Source organism: Muscardinus avellanarius, assembly GCF_963383645.1.
Source record: "Muscardinus avellanarius genome assembly, chromosome: 3".
Taxonomy (NCBI): domain Eukaryota; kingdom Metazoa; phylum Chordata; class Mammalia; order Rodentia; family Gliridae; genus Muscardinus; species Muscardinus avellanarius.
The window spans coordinates 125,062,272-125,079,720 of NC_137788.1; the positions used below are offsets into that span (position 1 = coordinate 125,062,272).

At 46.7% G+C, this 17,449-nt stretch overlaps 1 protein-coding gene across 1 annotated transcript in view; it reads left to right on the forward strand.

Moving 5' to 3' along the window:
• Nucleotides 1-322: 322 nt before the first annotated feature.
• The window catches only part of FAM81A (family with sequence similarity 81 member A), a gene marked incomplete at both ends in the record, with an annotated part of 37,695 nt that continues 20,568 nt past the window's right edge, over nucleotides 323-17,449 (forward strand). The window contains 2 exons of the mRNA XM_080692521.1: nucleotides 323-342; nucleotides 1,626-1,899. Of these exons, the coding sequence (XP_080548647.1) occupies nucleotides 323-342; nucleotides 1,626-1,899 (294 nt within the window). The remainder of the gene's footprint in view (nucleotides 343-1,625; nucleotides 1,900-17,449) is intronic.

Here is a 17,449-nt window from a genome sequence, read left to right on the forward strand (position 1 = left end):
CTTGACCTGTGCAGTAAGACTTGGCAGTGTTAATTTCAGAAGCATTTTGATTTTGCTACATTTTTTCTCCTTACTTGGAAACATTTGCTGTTTATTTCATTTATAAGATACAAGGGATTTAATAATAAAACTGATCATTGTGTCAGCATGATCCATGAGCCACTTAGTAAATTCATAATAAGCTTTTGCAGTCATTTAAGTTCTAGATAGAGGCTGTTAAATAATTGAATGCTTATTTTTCTACAGATGTGAATTATTAAAAGAAAATGGCCCAACGGAGCACTGTATTTCCTTCTCTTGTCACCGAGGAAAGGTATAATATATGGAAAATATGCATCTAAGGTATACTTTTCCTTTCCACCAATCCCTGAGGGCTGCGAGTGGGTGTGATGGTTGTTAGGATGAAGTCTTGTGGCTGTTACATTATTCGAGAATAGTTTTGTCCCAGGGCAAGAAAAGCAGTATGTGTCCCCTCTCCTCGCTTCCAATGTGTAGGTACTGTGGACCACTCTGACCCCGAGGGGTGGAGAGTTCACCGTAGCCTTTCAGTAATAGGCTTGGACTTCCCGCCAACGGTGAAATACAGGTCTGGGGCCTTGGGGCTAATGTCCCTGTTGGCTATTATTTATTTATTTATGTATTTATTTATTTATTTATTTTTGTGGTACTGGGGATGGAACCCAGGGGCATTCTACCTCTGAGTGACACCCCCAACTCCTTCCTTCCTTCCTTTCTTTCTTTCTTTCTTTCTTTCTTTCTTTCTTTCTTTCTTTCTTTCTTTCTTTCTTTCTCGGTGGTACTGGGGTTCCTGGAAATCCTTCTACCTCCGGGCTACACTCCCAAACCTATTTTATATTTTTATTTGGAAGCAGGGTCTCTTTAGCCAGCGAGGCTGGCTTCGAACCTGCGCGATCCTCCTGTCTCTGCCTCCCAAGTGCGGGGATTACAAGCGTGCGCCACCACGCCCGACATCCTGTTGGCCTTTTAAATTAAAAGTTGCAAAATGTATTCCAGCCACTAGACAAAACTGGTTCACAGAAGTACATTGCATGCCTTGCATGTTCTTAAGTATTTTAAAAATGAGTTAAGTTTTAAAAAATGAGGCAGTTTCACAAAGAAACGTGAATTTCCTGGCTCTTTTGAAATAAGCAGATGATCTGGAAAAATGGACCTGTCTCCCTACATGGTCATTTATGGGTGGAGCTGAATTGTGGCTCCCATTCACCGGGGAATGCCCTATCCAGTTCTCCAAAGTCCTCACCACACCTGGCTCCCCAGGCGTGGCGTGCCCCATACATCGAGGTCACCCGCCTGGACCTGGTAGACTCTTGACTTTGTAATTCTGTTCAGGGGGAGAGAGGAGGAGCCTGTCAGACTTTGCTGGGCAGCTTGACTGTCGCAGCTTGGATTGTGGAGACATCTCCATGTGCCCAACTCTGCCAGCCTCTTGCTTTTGGAAGTCATGGGATATGCTGTCAGCACACTTCAGCCTATGGGCCTAATTATCTAAGATCCCGCTTGGCTTATGAGATAGACGCTGTGCGTTCCTACTCTGGGAAGTCTTGGGTCTGGCTTTACTAGTCATTTCCTGGACACACACGCTCTGTCCTGTGGTTCCTCTGCAGACGTGTGAGAACCATGCCCCGACACAGCCAGTCCCTGACCATGGCGCCCTACTCCTCCGTGAGCCTCGTGGAGCAGCTGGAAGACAGGATCCTCTGCCACGAGAAAACCACGGCTGCCCTGGTGGAGCATGCCTTCCGCATTAAAGACGATATTGTCAACAGCCTGCAGAAGATGCAGAACAAAGGGGGAGGCGACCGCTTGGCCAGGCTGTTCTTGGAGGAGCACATCAGAAACATAACGGCCATAGTGAAGCAGCTGAACCGGGACATCGAGGTACGGTGTGTGCCGGGCACGCGCCTTTCCACCCAATCGCCCCGGACTCGGGCGGGAGCGCGTGGAGACCTCAGCTGTCTGTCTTGTGTGTTCTTCCAGATCGCCAAGGAAACACACTGCACAGATATCCTAATTAATTTTATTCCAGCATTCAATAGCAGTTGCTGTCGGTGTTGTTTATGTTTATTCTAAAATTACCTTGCCGATGATGAAATCGCTTTGTTTTGTTTGACTCTCAATGGAGAGAGAGAACGAGTCAAGAAGTCTCCCTGCAAAGCCCTTCAGATCTTTGACAACAGCCATTAAACCAATTACTAGGTCAACTTCGCTGCTCCAGATGTGAGGTGTTTCCAGGCTGGCATGATCACAGGTCGCAGTGTGTTTGAGACAGCTTAGGTTTCTGAGTTGCTTCTCAACAGTTGCTCCAGGGTTGCTCCAGTTTGTTCTGAAATGGGCCCGGTAAAAGGACAATAAATTTGCTGCTCCTTTTTTGAGCAGTTTCAGGGAGCATACAGTTGAATGCACAAAGCTTAAAGTCAGTCAGGGCCTGAGCTTCCATCTCTGCCCAGAGTTAATGTCCTTCACGTGTAATGATCAATCTATGACTAAAATATTAAGAAAAACCTTAGTGACAAGTGATGTTGAACATACACTATCATTAGTATGGTTTTTTTTTTGGCGATTGAACCCAGAGGCATTCTATCTCTGAGCTACACCCCCAGCCTTTTTCAATTTGATTTGCAGCAGGGTTTTACTTTGTTGCTGAGAATCTCAATAAGTTGCTGAGTCTGGCCTCGAACCTTCAGTCTTCTTGTCTCAGCCTCCCCAATACTGGATTATAAGCATCTTCTACCACGTTTGGCCTTTTTGCCCCCAATTTTTTTTGTGTGTGTGTGTGGGTCTGGGGATGGAACCCAGGGGTGTTCAACCTCTGAATTATACCTCCTGCTCTATTTTTTTATTCTTTATTTTGAGACAGGGTCTCACTAAGTTGTGGAAGGCCTCACTAAGTAGCTGAGGCCGTCCACAAACCATGATTCTTCAGTCTCAGCCTCCCGAATGCTGGGATTATAAGTGTGCGCCACCACGCCCAGCTGCCCCAAATTTTTTAATTGATTTTTTTTCAATTGTGGGGAGAAAGCAATCATTTTAACAAATTTTTTTTTTCTGTAATGGGCCTCACATTGTGCTAGGCAGTTGCTCTATTACCGAGCTCCATCCCTAGGCCATTTTTAAAGTTTTATTTTGAGTCTTGATGAGTTGCCAGCTTGGTCTCTGAATAGCAGAGATTGCAGGTATGCACCACCACGCCCCACCATTTCAACCATTTTCAAATACATACTTGAGTGACATTAAGTACACCCACAGTGTCTGGGCGTGGGGCGCACGCTTGTAACCCTTGCACTTGAGAGACTGAGACAGGATGATCGCGCAGGTTCGAAGCCAGCCACGCTGGCTTAGGAGACCCTGCTTCCAAATAAAAATATAAAAAAAGTAGGTTTGGAGCCAGGCGTGGTGGCGCACGCTTTTAATCCCAGCATTCGGGAGGCTGAGACCTGGAGGATCATGGTTCTTGGACAGCCTCAGCTACTTAGGCCCTCTGCAACTCAGTGAGACCCGGTTTTAAAATAAAGAATAAAAAATTGGGCAGGGGCTGTAGCTTGGAGGTAGAATGCCTCTGGGTTCCATCCCCAGACCTGCAAAAAAAAAAAAAAACCCAAAAAACAAAAAACAAAAAAAGCTTTTAGTTTTTACACTTAAATTTATGATCATTTTGAGTTTTGTATATGGTGTGAGCTGAGGTAAAGGTGTAATTATTTTTCCATTACCATAGCATTTACTGAATAGAACTGCATTGTTAGGTTATTTTTAGTTATTTGTTTATTTTTGTATGGTCCTGGGAGTGGAACCCAGGGGCATTCTGTCTCCAGCATACATCCCTAGCTCTATTTTATTCTTATTTTGAAACAAGGTTTCACTAGGTTGCTGAGTCTCACTGCCTGCTGAGGCTGTCCCCAAACCTGCGACCCTCCTGGCTCAGCCTCCCAAGTAGTAGGCTTACAGGCCTGCGCCGCACGCCCGGCTTTGCGTTGTCTCTTTACAGGTCCGTGTCCCTCAGGAGACTGAGCTTTCCACAGAGAGAGGCCTGGTCCTAGTCGCCTTCACATTGTCCAGCGCAGTATAAGAAGTGAAATGCGGTGAAAGCTTTCATAGTCATGGTCCATTTGTGCTACTGCAATAAAATACCTGAGAGCAGATACTGTATAAAGAACAGAAATTTATTTCTCACAGTCTGTAGCTGGGACGTTGAAGGCCCTGGCATCTGGTGTTTGGGAAAGTCCTTCTTGCCACAGTCTCACTTGGCAGAAGGCAAGCTGGGTACCGTGGCTTAGGAGGCCAAGACAGGAGGATGACAGGTTCAAGGCCAGCCTCAGCAACCTAGAGAGACCCTATTTCAAAATAACAAATAAAAAAGGGCTGGGGGTAGCCAGGCACGGTGGGGCATGCCTGTCATCTCAGTAGTTGGAAGGCTGAGGCAGGAGGATTACAGATTTGAGGCCAGCCTCAGAAACTTAGAAACCTGTTTCAAAATAAAAAATAAAAAAGGGCTGAGGGTATAGCTCGGTGGTAAAATGCCCCTGGGTTCAATCCCCAGAACAACAACAAAAAAGGCTGGGGGTGTAGCTCAGAGGTAGAATATTCCAGGGTTCAGCCCTCAGTACCATACACACAGGCATACGCACACAGCTAGGTGTGGCGCACAAACCTGTAATCCTAGTGCTTGGGAGGCTGAGACCGGAGGAGAGATTGATCACACGTTTGAAGCCCGTCTAGCAACTTAGTGAGATTCTCAGCAAACTAGTGAGATCCTGTTTCAAAACAAAAAATAAAAAGGGCTGGGGGTATAGCTCAGTGGTGAAATGCTCCTGGGTTCAGTCCCCAGAACTGAAGAAGGAGGAAGAGGAGGCAGCAGAAGGGTGAGGAGAACAAGAGTGGAAGGGCCTCGCTCTGCCAGCCTTCTTAGGCCTGACGGGCTCCGCAGGGTGCCGTCCTCACTCAGCCGCCTCCCAAGAGCCCACCCTGTTGTGGTGCCTGGGATTGAACCTACGGCCCTTGCACGTGCTCGGCAAGCGCTTTACCACTGAGCTACACCTCTAGCCCTTTTTTTGAGACAGGGTCTCCCTAAGTTGCCCAGTTTTTTGAACTTGTGATCCTCCTGTCTCAGCCTCCCGAGTTGTTGGGATTACAGGTGTGTGCCACCACGCACAGCATCCCGATCTCTTAATACTACCACGATGGGGCCTGGTGAATTTTGGAGGGGACATCATCCTTTGAACCGTAACAAAGGCTTATTAAGTGAATAAATGCCTCATTTAGAATGACGCCTTCATAGATTTGCTAGTAGCAAAAAGGACTAGAAGACACTCCAAGAGCGTCTACACAAAGCGCGCCCCCTTCAGGTGGCCCAGTGGAGCGGCTTGAAGTGTCAGACCAGTTAGTGGCAGTGCTGAGACTAAAGCCAAGGGGTTAAAAGGTCCCGGATGTGCGCCTTTGCCTGTTCCACTTGGCCTCTTGGGAGTTCTAGAGCTCTGATCAGCTCTCTACCAGGACAGTCTCTGCTTTCTGAGTATCCCTCCCCTCTAGGACTTGCTCAGGAAGCGCGGTGGTTCTAGCTGTAGTTCTCACCGAGAGCTCCCTGCCCCATCAGGCCTGTGTTGGGATGAACTGCAGTGATGGTTTAGGGTTTTTAGCAGACATGCCTAGAAAGCCAAAAGTCATCAATCATTTCATGCCTTTGCTCATCGATTTTCTCCCCAATTGTCTCTCTTTATAACAGTTTTTGAACAATTTATAATACAGTGAGTTTTAGGGAATTACAGTTCTGCTGTTTTCCCAACATCTGACATGCATTTTGTGTAATGGTTATTCTCGCCTCACCCAGACAGCATGCATTTCCGCTTCCGTATATTTTTAGAGTATGCAAATTTTGCAAATGAAAAGATGATTTCCATTGTAGAGGGGGGAAAAAAACTGAGTAAAATCTAATTTTGGCAAAAAGTTTACTTTGGTATTTGAGTGTTATAATTGGTAATAGCTCCATATCATGTTAAAGTAACAACAAGGAAGTTTAGAAATGCAAGACTCTGCTAAGAAGCACTATATATGAACCTAAGCATACTTACCCAAACAAATTAGGATGCTACAGACACATCAGAATTGCTACACTGTAGCCAGACTTCAAAAAAAGGAAATCATGGTTGTCTTGTCAGTTTGAGCTACTATGACAAGTTACCATAGTCTGTGTGGCTTAAATAATAGAAATGTATCTTTTGCAGTTTTAGAGACTCTGAAGCCCCAGATCCAAAGCCCTGATTCCTGGTGTGTAGACGGTTGTCTTCTTGTGTCTTCACATGGTGGAGCAGAAGCAAGGTCTTGGGTCTGCCCTAATCAGGGCACTCATCCCATTCGAGAGGGCCTCACCCTTGTTACCTAAGTACTTCCCAGAGGCCCCATCTATTGTTTTATTAGTGAATTATTTAATTATTTGGTATTGGGAATTGAACCTGGCTGCCTCTGCGCTACATCCCTCTTCTTACATTTTTGGTTTTGAAACACGCTTGTGCCAGGTTGCTGCGAGTCTCACTAGACTGCTGAGGCTGTCTTCAAACATATGATCCTCCTGTTTCAGCCTCCCAATTGCTGGGATCGCAGGCGTGTGCCACCATGCCTGGCTAGACTTTACTGTTTTAATGCATTCCCACCCATGGTGTGCGTCAGCGCTGCGCCTTGTGATGTGGAGTTTGCCTCAATTATTTATACCTCAGAACTTCCCACAAATTCTCACCACCATTATAAATTTAGAAGAGGTGGTGTAGTCGACTATGAATTATGCATGTCTGGGTTACCCATATTGTCTTTAAACGTTATCACTTCCTGGAAGCCAAGCCCTGGTAAGCTGGCCCTTTTTTTGGTGGTGGGTTTTCCCTTTCGTGTGTGCTGGCTGGGGGGAGTAGCTGGGCCCCCCAGATCTTCTCAGGGCTTTGGTTGTGTCTGTGGCCGGGCTGGGTGGGATGGGCGGACCACGGCTGGTTTCCATGTGCTCCAGATCCTGTGTCCTGTGCTCGGGGTGTTGACTTTGACCTCACTGGGCTTTGGAAGACTCCATCAAGTCCTCGTCTCACTGAGTGGACAACACACAGTTTGGTAATTTAATAATTTGCAAGTGAACTGTTGAAGAGTCTCCTGAGCTCAAGTGTTGGATGCCGTGTTGGGCTTTGTTGACATGTAGGCCAGGACGCCAGCTGTGGCTGGACAGGCAGAGGGACTTGGGTCAGCGTGGATCTAGCACTACCCGGGAGGAGAGAGAGGTTTGGCTGCGGGACTTTATGCATTTTACCTAAAAGGAGGCTCAGCCTGCAGCTGAGTGACCTGGTCCCGCTGGGATCCCTCAGGGGAGGGCCACTGGGGATTTTCATGATTACCCTCCAAAGTCATTTCAGTGCTACCCACCAGACTCTAGTCAAGGAGAGAACACAGTAAATGGAATGAAATTTCACCGCTCTTTCAGTTCTGTTGGCAGAGGGCTTTAAATGTCAATGAATAGTGGCATTCTGGTGTCGGCCCTCTGCCAGAACATTGTAGCTTGTCCGAGTTCATCTTTGAGGACCTATCACCTATGAGTACCAGCTAGCCGCAGTCCTGAAGCATGGAGCTCGGCTAGTTGATAAGTTAGTTAATTGCCCAGGTGAGCCACGCATCGTTAGTTGCCCAGGCTGCAGTTCTTACCCAGGCACACGGCCCCTGCCCTTAGCCCTGCTCCACATGCTGGCGGGTGCACAGGAAGTAAATGCCCCGTAACCAAGGTGACAGCAGCCCACACTGAAGTTTGGATAAGATAATGTGTTGAAAGCAATTGCGGGGCTGTTTAGAAGAGATAAGGGCCTGGGTGGTGGCTCACGCTTGTAATCCCAGCGCTTGGGAGGCTGAGACAGGAGGATGCAGTTCTCAGCCAGCCTCAGCTACTTAGTGAGCCCCCCCCCCCACTTTAGTGAGACCCTGTTTCAAAATAAAGAATAAAACATAGGGCTGGGGGTGCAGCTCAGAGGTAAAATGCCCCTGGATTCAATCTCCAGTACCCCCCCCCAAAAAAAAAAAAAAAAAGAAAGAAAGAAAAAGGTGATAAGGGCTGGGCCTGCTGTGTATGCCTGAAATTCCAGTGCTTGGGAGGCTGAGACCGGAGGATTACAGGCTTGAGGCCAGCGGGGGCTATGTAGTGTGTGGCCCTGTCTCAAAATTAAAAATAAACAAAAAGGGCCGGGCGTGGTGACACATGCTTGTAATCATCCCAGCATTCGGGAGGCTGAGACCGGAGCATTGTGGTTCGTGGACAGCCTCAGCTACTTAGTGAGGCCCTCTGCAACTCGGTGAGACCCGGTTTCAAAATAAAGAATCAAAAATAGTGCAGGGGGTGTAGCTCGGAGGTCGAATGTCCCTGGGTTCTATCTCTAGACCCGCAAAAAAAAAAAAAAAAAAAAAAAGGTATGGGGATGTAGCTCAGCGGTAGAGTAACCCTGGGTTCAGTCTCTCCTATCAACCAGAGAGAAAAAGGGAGAAGAGGGAGCGGGGACGGAAGGGAGTCATTATGCCGTTTTCTCTCTCTCTTGTCTCTCCCTCTTTCATAGAAGGGATCCCGTTCAGTTGGCCAGGCTGACCTCCAGCTCGCGCTCCTGCTCCAGCCTCCTCGCAGCTGGGGTTGCAGGTCTCCACTCGGCCTGGCCTCCTTGTTTAGTTGTTGTTGTTTGTTCTGCAGTGCTGGAGATGGAATCCAGGGGCACTCGACCTACACTTCAGCCCTATTTTTTTTATTCTTTATTTTGAAACAAGGTCTCATTAGTTGTGGAGGGCCTCACTAAGTAGCTGAGGCTGGCCGTGAACCGCCATCCTCCTGTCTCAGCCTCCCAAGTACTGGGATTACAAGCGTGTGCAACCACGCCCAACGCTCATTACTTAGTTTTAAGCCAAGGGATTTATTTTTATTTATTTATTTATTTTTGGTGGTACTGGGGTTCCTGGAAGCCCTTCTACCTCCGGGCCACACTCCCAGACCTATTTTTACATTTTTATTTGGAAACAGGGTCTCCTAAGCCAGCGCGCGCGGCTGGCTTCGAACCTGCGCGATCCTGTCTCTGCCTTCCAAGTGCGGGGATTACAAGCGTGCGCCACCACGCCCGGCATCCTTTCACGCTCTTGGTGCTAGGAAGACATTAGTGAATAAATCAGATTAGAAACCGTGGCCCTTGTGGGGCTTACAGATGGTTTTGTGTTTCAGAAAGGATCGCTCTGGCCACTGTGGTACGAGGGTGGCCGGGGAGGGCATGGAGGCCAGGGAGGGGCTCGGGCGGCCCCACAAGCTCAGGGAAGAGGGGGCCGCACTGCTAGGGGAGTCGCTGCAGATGTGGTGAGAATCGGGTGGACTCTGGACTTTGTTGGAGGTAGAGAAGCAGGACCTGCTGCGTGCTGGAGATGGAGGCTTTCTTTGAGGATTTGGCATGTTTTAGGGGCCCACTGAATACCCAGGTGGAAAGAAATACCCAGAAGGCCGTTGGCAGAGGCTGGAACTCTGGCGAGTTCTACCCAGTGGGGAGATGAAGAGCCAGGGAGGGAGAGCCGGCCTCACGAAGGCTCTGCCCTCTGTGCTTAGGCCTCTCCCTGGTCCTTTCGGGGCTGCACTTTCATTTCCAACTTTTTGTCAATCTCAGAAGAGCTGGAGAAGGAGAAACACAGAGAGCTCCTTCTTTCCGGTTGCTCCTGGGTAAGGCTGCCTGTGTGGCGGCCTGACCATCCCAGGGCACGGTTGTCACCGCCCGTGCGTAGACAGGCTGAGAGCACATGCAGGTGGACACAGGCATCCCTAAAACCCATGTTGTCTTTGGGAAGGAAGGTTCTTTAAAGATAGGTCATGTGGACTAGGCCTGGTGGCCACGGGCCTGCAATCTTAGTCCATGGGAGGTTGAGACAGGAGGATTGCAGGTTCAAGGCCAGCCTCGGTAATTTAGTGAGACCCTGTTTCAAAATAACAAAAAGAAATGGGGGGTATATCTGAGAAGTAGAACATCTTGAGTTCAATCCCCAGTACCTACCAAAGTGCATGTGCACACGTGTGCGCGCACGCGCACGCGCACACACACACACACACACACACACACACGTATAGGCCCTATCTTAGAATAAAATGAAGCAAGACTTGGGATGCATCTCTGTCTCTGTGAAGCGTGTTTATTGTGTGGTGTGTCCTGCTGCAGCTGAGCTCCTTGAGGCTGTGCTGCATAGTTGGTCAGCAAAAAAACCTCTTGAATTGACAGTAATGGAGAATCGATGATTACTCACAGATAGGACTTTTTTTTAACGTAGATGCATCATGATGACCTCCAAAATGACCAGTGAGGGCATATCACTGACTTGCCAGAGGGGCTGCCCTTCTAAGGCTCCATTCTCCAATTCCTTTAAATAGTAAGCTCTGCAAGCCTTGTGTTTCCACGTAACGTTTCAGTAATGAGACGACTTTAGTTAAGCTCAGATATAATTATATTCTGTGTTCTTCAAAGCTTTTCTAATATAATACCTTTATTCATCTGCATAAGAATTCTGAAAGATAAATGGTCTTTTCTTATTTCTAAGCATTAAGAAAACCTTTTTGTTTCCCGGTTATAAAAGCAGTGTATACCCATTGTGGGAAATACAAACAAGAGGAGTCAACCAGAGTCCTACTGTAGAGATAAGCGAAATGTTAACATGTGAGTACTTTATGAGGGTCTTAGTACACAGCTGGTGCCAGGCTGTGTAGTTATTTCGGGCCTTTTTTTGCTTAATATTATATTGTTCCCTTGTTGTTCAAAGCCTTCCAGGAACATCCCAGTGCTTATATTATAATGCACCTTGTAAAAACTTGGTACAAGTGTGTCCCACTATGAAGACATTTTTGTCATTTTTTTCTACTATTCCCTTTAAGTTTAATTCTAAGTACTAGCATTACTGGGTCAGAAGTTAGGAGTGTTATGAATGTATTTTGCTACCTCACTCTCCAGAAGAGTTGTGTCAGGAGGGACCTACTGCACCTTTTTGATTTTTCATATGCTTTTTAGTACAATAAATAAAAAATTGCTTTGTAGTAGTTGTTGTTGTTGGTGGTGGTACTGTTGTTGTTATTGTTATTGTTGTTGTTGTTGGTGGTACTAGGTATTGAACCCTGGAGTACTCTACCACTGAGCTACATCCCCAGACTTCTTTAGTTTTTATTTTGAGACAGACTCTTGTAAAGTTACCCAGGCTGGCCTTGAACTTGTGATCCTCCTGCCTCAGCCTCCTGAGTCACTGGGATTATAGGCGTGCAATACCACACCTGGCCCAAAAATATTAATTTCCTTAGTAAATGAGATAATGTGATTTTAATTTTTAAATGAGATAATGTGAATTTAATTGCAGTACTGGGGATGGAACTCAGGGGCATTCTACCTCTGCGCTCTACCCTGCCCTATTTTTTATTCTTTATTTTGAAACCAGGTCTCACTGAATTGCGAGGGGCCTAAGTAGCTGAGGCTGGCTGCCAACCGAGATCTCTGGTCTCAGCCTCCTGAATGGTGGGATTACAAGCGTGCGCCACCACACCTGGCATGATTGTGGTTTAAATTTTTTTTTGTGGGGTTCTGGAGATGGAACCCAGAGGCATTTGACCTCTGAGCTACACCTCCTGCCCAATTTTTGATTCTTTCTTTGGAAACAGGGTCTCACTGAGTTGCGGAGGGCCTCACTAAGTAGTTGAGGCTGTCCGCGAACCGTGATCCTCCAGTCCCAGCCTCCCGAATGCTGGGATTACGAGAGTATGTCACCACGCCCGGCAAAAAAAAAATTTGTTTTTTTTAAGATAGAGTGGGCTGAGAATGTAGCTCAGTGGTAGCGCACATGCTTAGTGTGCAAGGTACTGGGTTTGCTCCTCAGTACCACACACAGAATGAAGTAAATAAAAATAGCCTTTTAATCTTTTTTTAAAGCAGTTTTAGGTTCATAGCAACTGAGAGGGAAGCACCGGGTTCACACATTGCCCCCGTCCTCACACACAGTGCCCCCGCGCACACCTGCACCAGGCGGTACAGGTAGCCATGACTTTTATTTCCTGACTTTTTGCTTTTAAGGTTGGATCTTTCTTTAAAAATGCGTTAATTATTTTTAGATCCTGCTTTGTGAATGGCTTTCCACTTGCTTAGTGATTAGAAGCCCAAATGATGTAAGACTGGTTATAGCTTTTTTTTTTTTTTGCAGTACTGGGGGTTGAACCCAGGGGCATTCTATCTCCAAGCTACACCCTGGGCCCTGTTTTATTTTTTTTTTTATTCTTTATTTTGAAGCAGGGTCTCACTAAGTTGCAGTGGGCCTCACTAAGTAACTGAGGCTGACCACAAACTGCGACCCTCCAGTCTCAGCCTCCCAAATGCTGAAATTACAAGTGTGCACTGCCCTCCAGCTCTTTTTTTTTTTTTTTTTTTCTTTTGTAGGTACTGGGGATGGATCCCAGGGGCACTCTACCTCAGAGCTACACCCCCAGCCCTATTTTTTAATTTTTCATTGTGAAACAGGGTCTCACTGAGTTGCAAATAGCCTCACTAAGTAGTAGCTGAGGATGGCCACGAACTGCGACCCTCCCGTCTCAGCCTCCCAAATGCTGGGATTATAAGCGTGCTCCACCATGCCTGGCTCTCCAGCCCTTTTAATGTTTGAGAGAGTCTTGCTAAATTTCCCAGGATGGCCTCAAATTCTCCATCCTCCTGCGTCAGCCTCCTGAGCACTGGAATTACAGGTGTGCCTTACACACCTGGCTGCCTTTGTCATTTCTGCGGAGTCTAACACAGTGTCCTCCAGGAGTGGTCCACGCCCTCAGCTTCACGTTCCTCAGCCCATACCCGAGCTTTGGCTTTCTGGAGATGAGGCCTGAGACTTTGTGTGTGTGTAACAAGCCACCTGGGTGATATTTATACACTCAAAAAATATATGAGAACCACCAGTCTTATGTCTTATTATAAGACATATTATTATATGTGAGGCCAGCCTCAGCAGCTCAGTGAGACCTTAGCAAATCAGGAAGACCCTGTTTCAAAATGAAAAATAAAAAGGGCTGGGGTGTAGCCCAGAGGTCGAATTCCCTGGGTTCAATCCCCAGGCCTCCCCAGTGAAAATAAAAACAAAGAAAAGGGCCGGGGATGGAGCTCAGAGACAGAATGTCTCTGGGCTAAATTTGAGTACCAATAAATAAATAGATAAAGGTTTGAGGCACTCCATACAGCAAAAATAAGTGTTACTTCCTATTAACTGTATGGAATAGGTGCCACTTCCTGTTGAGCGAGGCTGGCTCACCAGCCCCTTCTCGGCAGTGGGAGAGTGCCAGACCAGATTAGTCAGCTCTGAGGTTTTCTTGCGGATGCACTCAGTGACTAATGGTTTGCCATTCACAGGTGATTGCAACTAGTTTGCATTCTTCTTCATAAGGCAAGTTCATTCAGAAAAAAGCTGGAAGCTACAGGAAGTAGCAGATTCCAGATTGCTTTCAGTGAAAGGTTTCTGTGACTGCCCCTGTCACTCCATCCAGAGTAGCCCTGCCAGGTTTCCAATAAGGAAAGCAAAGAATATTCACATTTCCTAATTTTTGCTTTTTTTTTGCTAGGATGTTTGAAAATGCTAAAAATGTATGTTAAGTGTAGTTTTCTGTATATGTGTTTTGCCTCACAAGAGAAGCAGAGAGAAAGGGGAGAAAGGAGAGAAAGAAGGGAGGGAGGGGAGAAAGAAAGAGAGGGAGAGAGAGAGAGAGGAAAATGGTTGAGAAAAGGGTACAAAATTAGGAGCCAGCGTGGTGGCGCATGCTTGTGATCCCAGGTTACTTGGGAGGCTGAGACAGGAGGATTGCAGGTTCAAGGCCAGTCTCAGCTACTTAGTGAGACCCCGTTTTTTTAAAAAAAAAGGATTAAAAAATTGGGCTAGGGGTATAGTTTGGAGGTAGAACACCCCTGGGTTCCATCCCCAGTACCATGCAAAAAAAATTGTGAATTACATTTTTTTTTTTTTTTTGGCAATACTGGGAATGGAACCCAAGGACATTCTACCTTCAAACGATAGGAGTATAGCCATGCAACCAACGCTGCACCCAGCTCTAGATGCATTTTCTTGAATAGTTTCTGCCCATTCATTTGCAAATGAGCCTGCAGGTTGTCAATATATGGAAACCATCAGGTTTCTAGAAATAGATAGCAACAAATAGATACCCAGGAATATATTTTCAAGAATGTATATGGTACCAGAGGTAAGAGAAGGTGGCTTGGTGCCTCTCTCTCCTCAGTTCCCAGTCTTAGGGCCTTCTCCCTGAATGGCTGGGCTGGGCAAGCTGGAGGCCTTGGGGATGCCGCGGAGACCCGCCCGGGAGAGGCTGCAGCCAGGTAGGAGTCCCTGAGCAGGGCCTGTGGCCTGAGCCGGCCTCGCACCCCCGAGGCCAGGAGGGCGTCAGGTGGACTGCCCACTGTGCCGGGCTGGGGCCCAGCCGTGGAAAGGCTCAGCAGTCAGACCGGGAGGAGGAAGGCCTGCAGCACTGGGCAGCAGATCCATAACGAGGCACTCACATGTGCGGAGCCCAAGTACAGCAAATGGCCTGCCTTGAACTTTAACTTTTAAAAGTCAGTAGAAGAATCAGAAGCAAGTAGTTGCCCGCGTGGCAGAGTTGATTTCCCTGAGAGCCGTGTGCAAAGAGAGGAGGCTCCTGGGAAAAGGAAAAGGCCTCCTTCAAACCCAGGACCTCTGGCTGGACGCAGGAAGACGTAGGTACGTAGAGGAAGAAATTTTACCTGGGTTGAAGCAAACCAGACGGGAGATTGAGATGCTTATTGAGTTCCAGGTAGAATTGAATTAATTAGAAGCCGGGAGCGGTGGCACACACCTCTAATTGCCATGCTTGGGTGCGATCGCAGGTTCGAGGACAGCCTCAGCAAGTAGTGAGACTCCCATCGACCTAGCGAGACCTTGTTTCAAAATAAAAAATAAATCAGTGCGCGCACGCGCACACACACACACGTACATTCGAACAAAATTCCTGAACTCCAGAGATGAAGAAAAACCTTACTAGTTTTAGTCACCCATAACCAGAGTACTTCTAGAGGAAGCCTCAGGTCACCCACTGGGAGGGAAGACCTTCAGCTCAAGGATTCTTTTTCTTTCTTTCTTTCTTTTTTTGTGGTACTGGGGTTCCTGGAAGCCCTTCTACTTCGAGGCTACACTCCCAGACCTATTTTATTTTTTGAAACAGGGTCTCTTAAGCCAGCGCGGCTGGCTTCGAAACTGCGCGATCCTCCTGTCTCCACCTCCCAAGCGCGGGGATTACAAGCACGCACGGCTTCAGCTCTAGGATTCTGTGGGTGCCCTGTCACCATGCCTTGGCTGGGGGAGGGTGCCTGTGGGCGTGGCAGGCTCACAGTCCTCCTTCCAGTGCTCTGAAGACTGAGCTAGAGAAAGCGCTCTCTGAAATGCTGGTGAAAGTAGAAGCACAAGAGGAGTCCGTGGCCCTTAAACACAGCTGTGGGGCACACCTGCAATTCCAGTGTGAGGGAGGCTGAGACAGGAGGATCACAGCTTTGAGGCCAGCCTCAGAAACTTAGCAGGCCCCTCAACAACTTAGTGAGACTCTGTTTCCAAATAAAACATAAAATAAGGCTGGGAGTGTAGCTCAGAGGTAGAATTTCCCTGGGCTCAATCCCTAGTAGCACACACACACATAAAAAGAGAAATAATAAAGACTCAAACATTTGCTTTATGCTGACTGCTCGGTTTATTGTATACTGGGCACTATTTTTGTTTGTTTTGGTACTGGGGATTGAATCCAGGGTCATTCTACCTCTGAGCTAGACCCCCAGTTCTTTTATTTTTTTGAGAAACTCGGGGTCGAACCCAAGGCATTCTACCTCTGAGCTACACCCTTATCCCTATTTTTTATTCTTTATTTTGAAACAGGATCTCATTAAGTTGTGGAGGGCCTCATTAAGTAGCTGAGGCCGGCCTCGAACCTTTGATCCTCCTGTCTCAGCCTCCCAAGTACTAGGATTATAAGTGTGCACCACTACACCTGGCTTCCCCCAGTTCTTTTTATTTTTAACTTTCGGAATAGGTATTTCTATGTTTCTGAGGGTCATGGTAAATTGCTGAGACTGGCCTCAAATCTGTGATCCTCCTATCTCAACCTCCCAAGTACTAGGATTACAGGCATATACCACCATGCCTGGCCGACTCATTATTTCTCAAACATAGTAGCAATACTCATATCAGGTAAGGTTAAACTTAATATTAGAAGCACTAATGGGATAAAGAAGATCATCACAGGATGGTGATAAACACATTTATCTTAAATCTGTGTGTACCAAAGAAAGTGGCAGCTAAATGGAGGACTTGAAAATATTTTACAGTGGGAAAATTTATGGCTCCTCTTCCACAGCTGGAGAGCTCCTGTGGACAAAAATAAATAAGATCTAGGGAAAAGGAAGAATAAAATCAGCAAGCGCATTAAAATAGACAGTGCTGAACCTTCCATTCCTCACATAGTAAGTATGTGTTTTGCCTGTCTATGAAACATTACAAAAACCAGTCATTAGCCAGGCACGGTGGGGCAGGAGGCCGAGACAGGAGGATCCAGGTTCGCAGCCAGCCTCAGCTAGTGAGGCCCTCTGCAATTTAGTGAGACCCTGTTTCCAAATAAAGAATAAAAGATAGGGCTGGGAGAGTAGATTGAAGGTACTTAAAAAAATGTGTCTTAAACATTAAGCCGGGCGTGGTGGCACACACTTAGGAGGCTCAGACAGAGGATCGCACAGGTTCGAAGCCAGCCTCAGCTACTTAGTGAGGCCCTCAGCAACTTAGTGAGACCCTGTTTCCAAATAAAGTATAGAATAGGTCTGAGAGTGTAGTCCAGAGCTAGAAAAGCCCCTGGGTTCCACCCCCAGTACCACACACACACACACACAAAATTAAATATCTTGTACACCATATTTTTCATTAGCCAGTATAATCAGAATTGAATAATAAAAGTGACTATAAAACTTAACTGCTTAAAAATGAAGGTACGAGACCGGAGGATGGCAGTCTGCGGACAGCCTCAACTACTGAGCGAGACCCTTTGCAACTCAGTGAGACCCTGTTTCAAAACTAAAATGACTAAAAAATAGGACTGGAGGTGTAGCTCGGAGGAACAATGCCTCTGGGTTCCATCCCCAGTACCAGAAAAAAAAAAAAAAGAAAATGAAGATACAGTTTGCTCAAATATACATATATATATATATATATATATATATATATATATATAATATATATAACAAAGCAACAACATGTATGTACCAGTATATATATTTTTTGTTGTTTTGTTTTGAGAACAGGTCTCACCACGTTGCCGGCAATTGTGGTTCTCTTTTGTGTGTGTAGTTCCAGGGATTGAAACTAGGGGCGCTCCTCTACTGAGCTACATCCTCAGCCC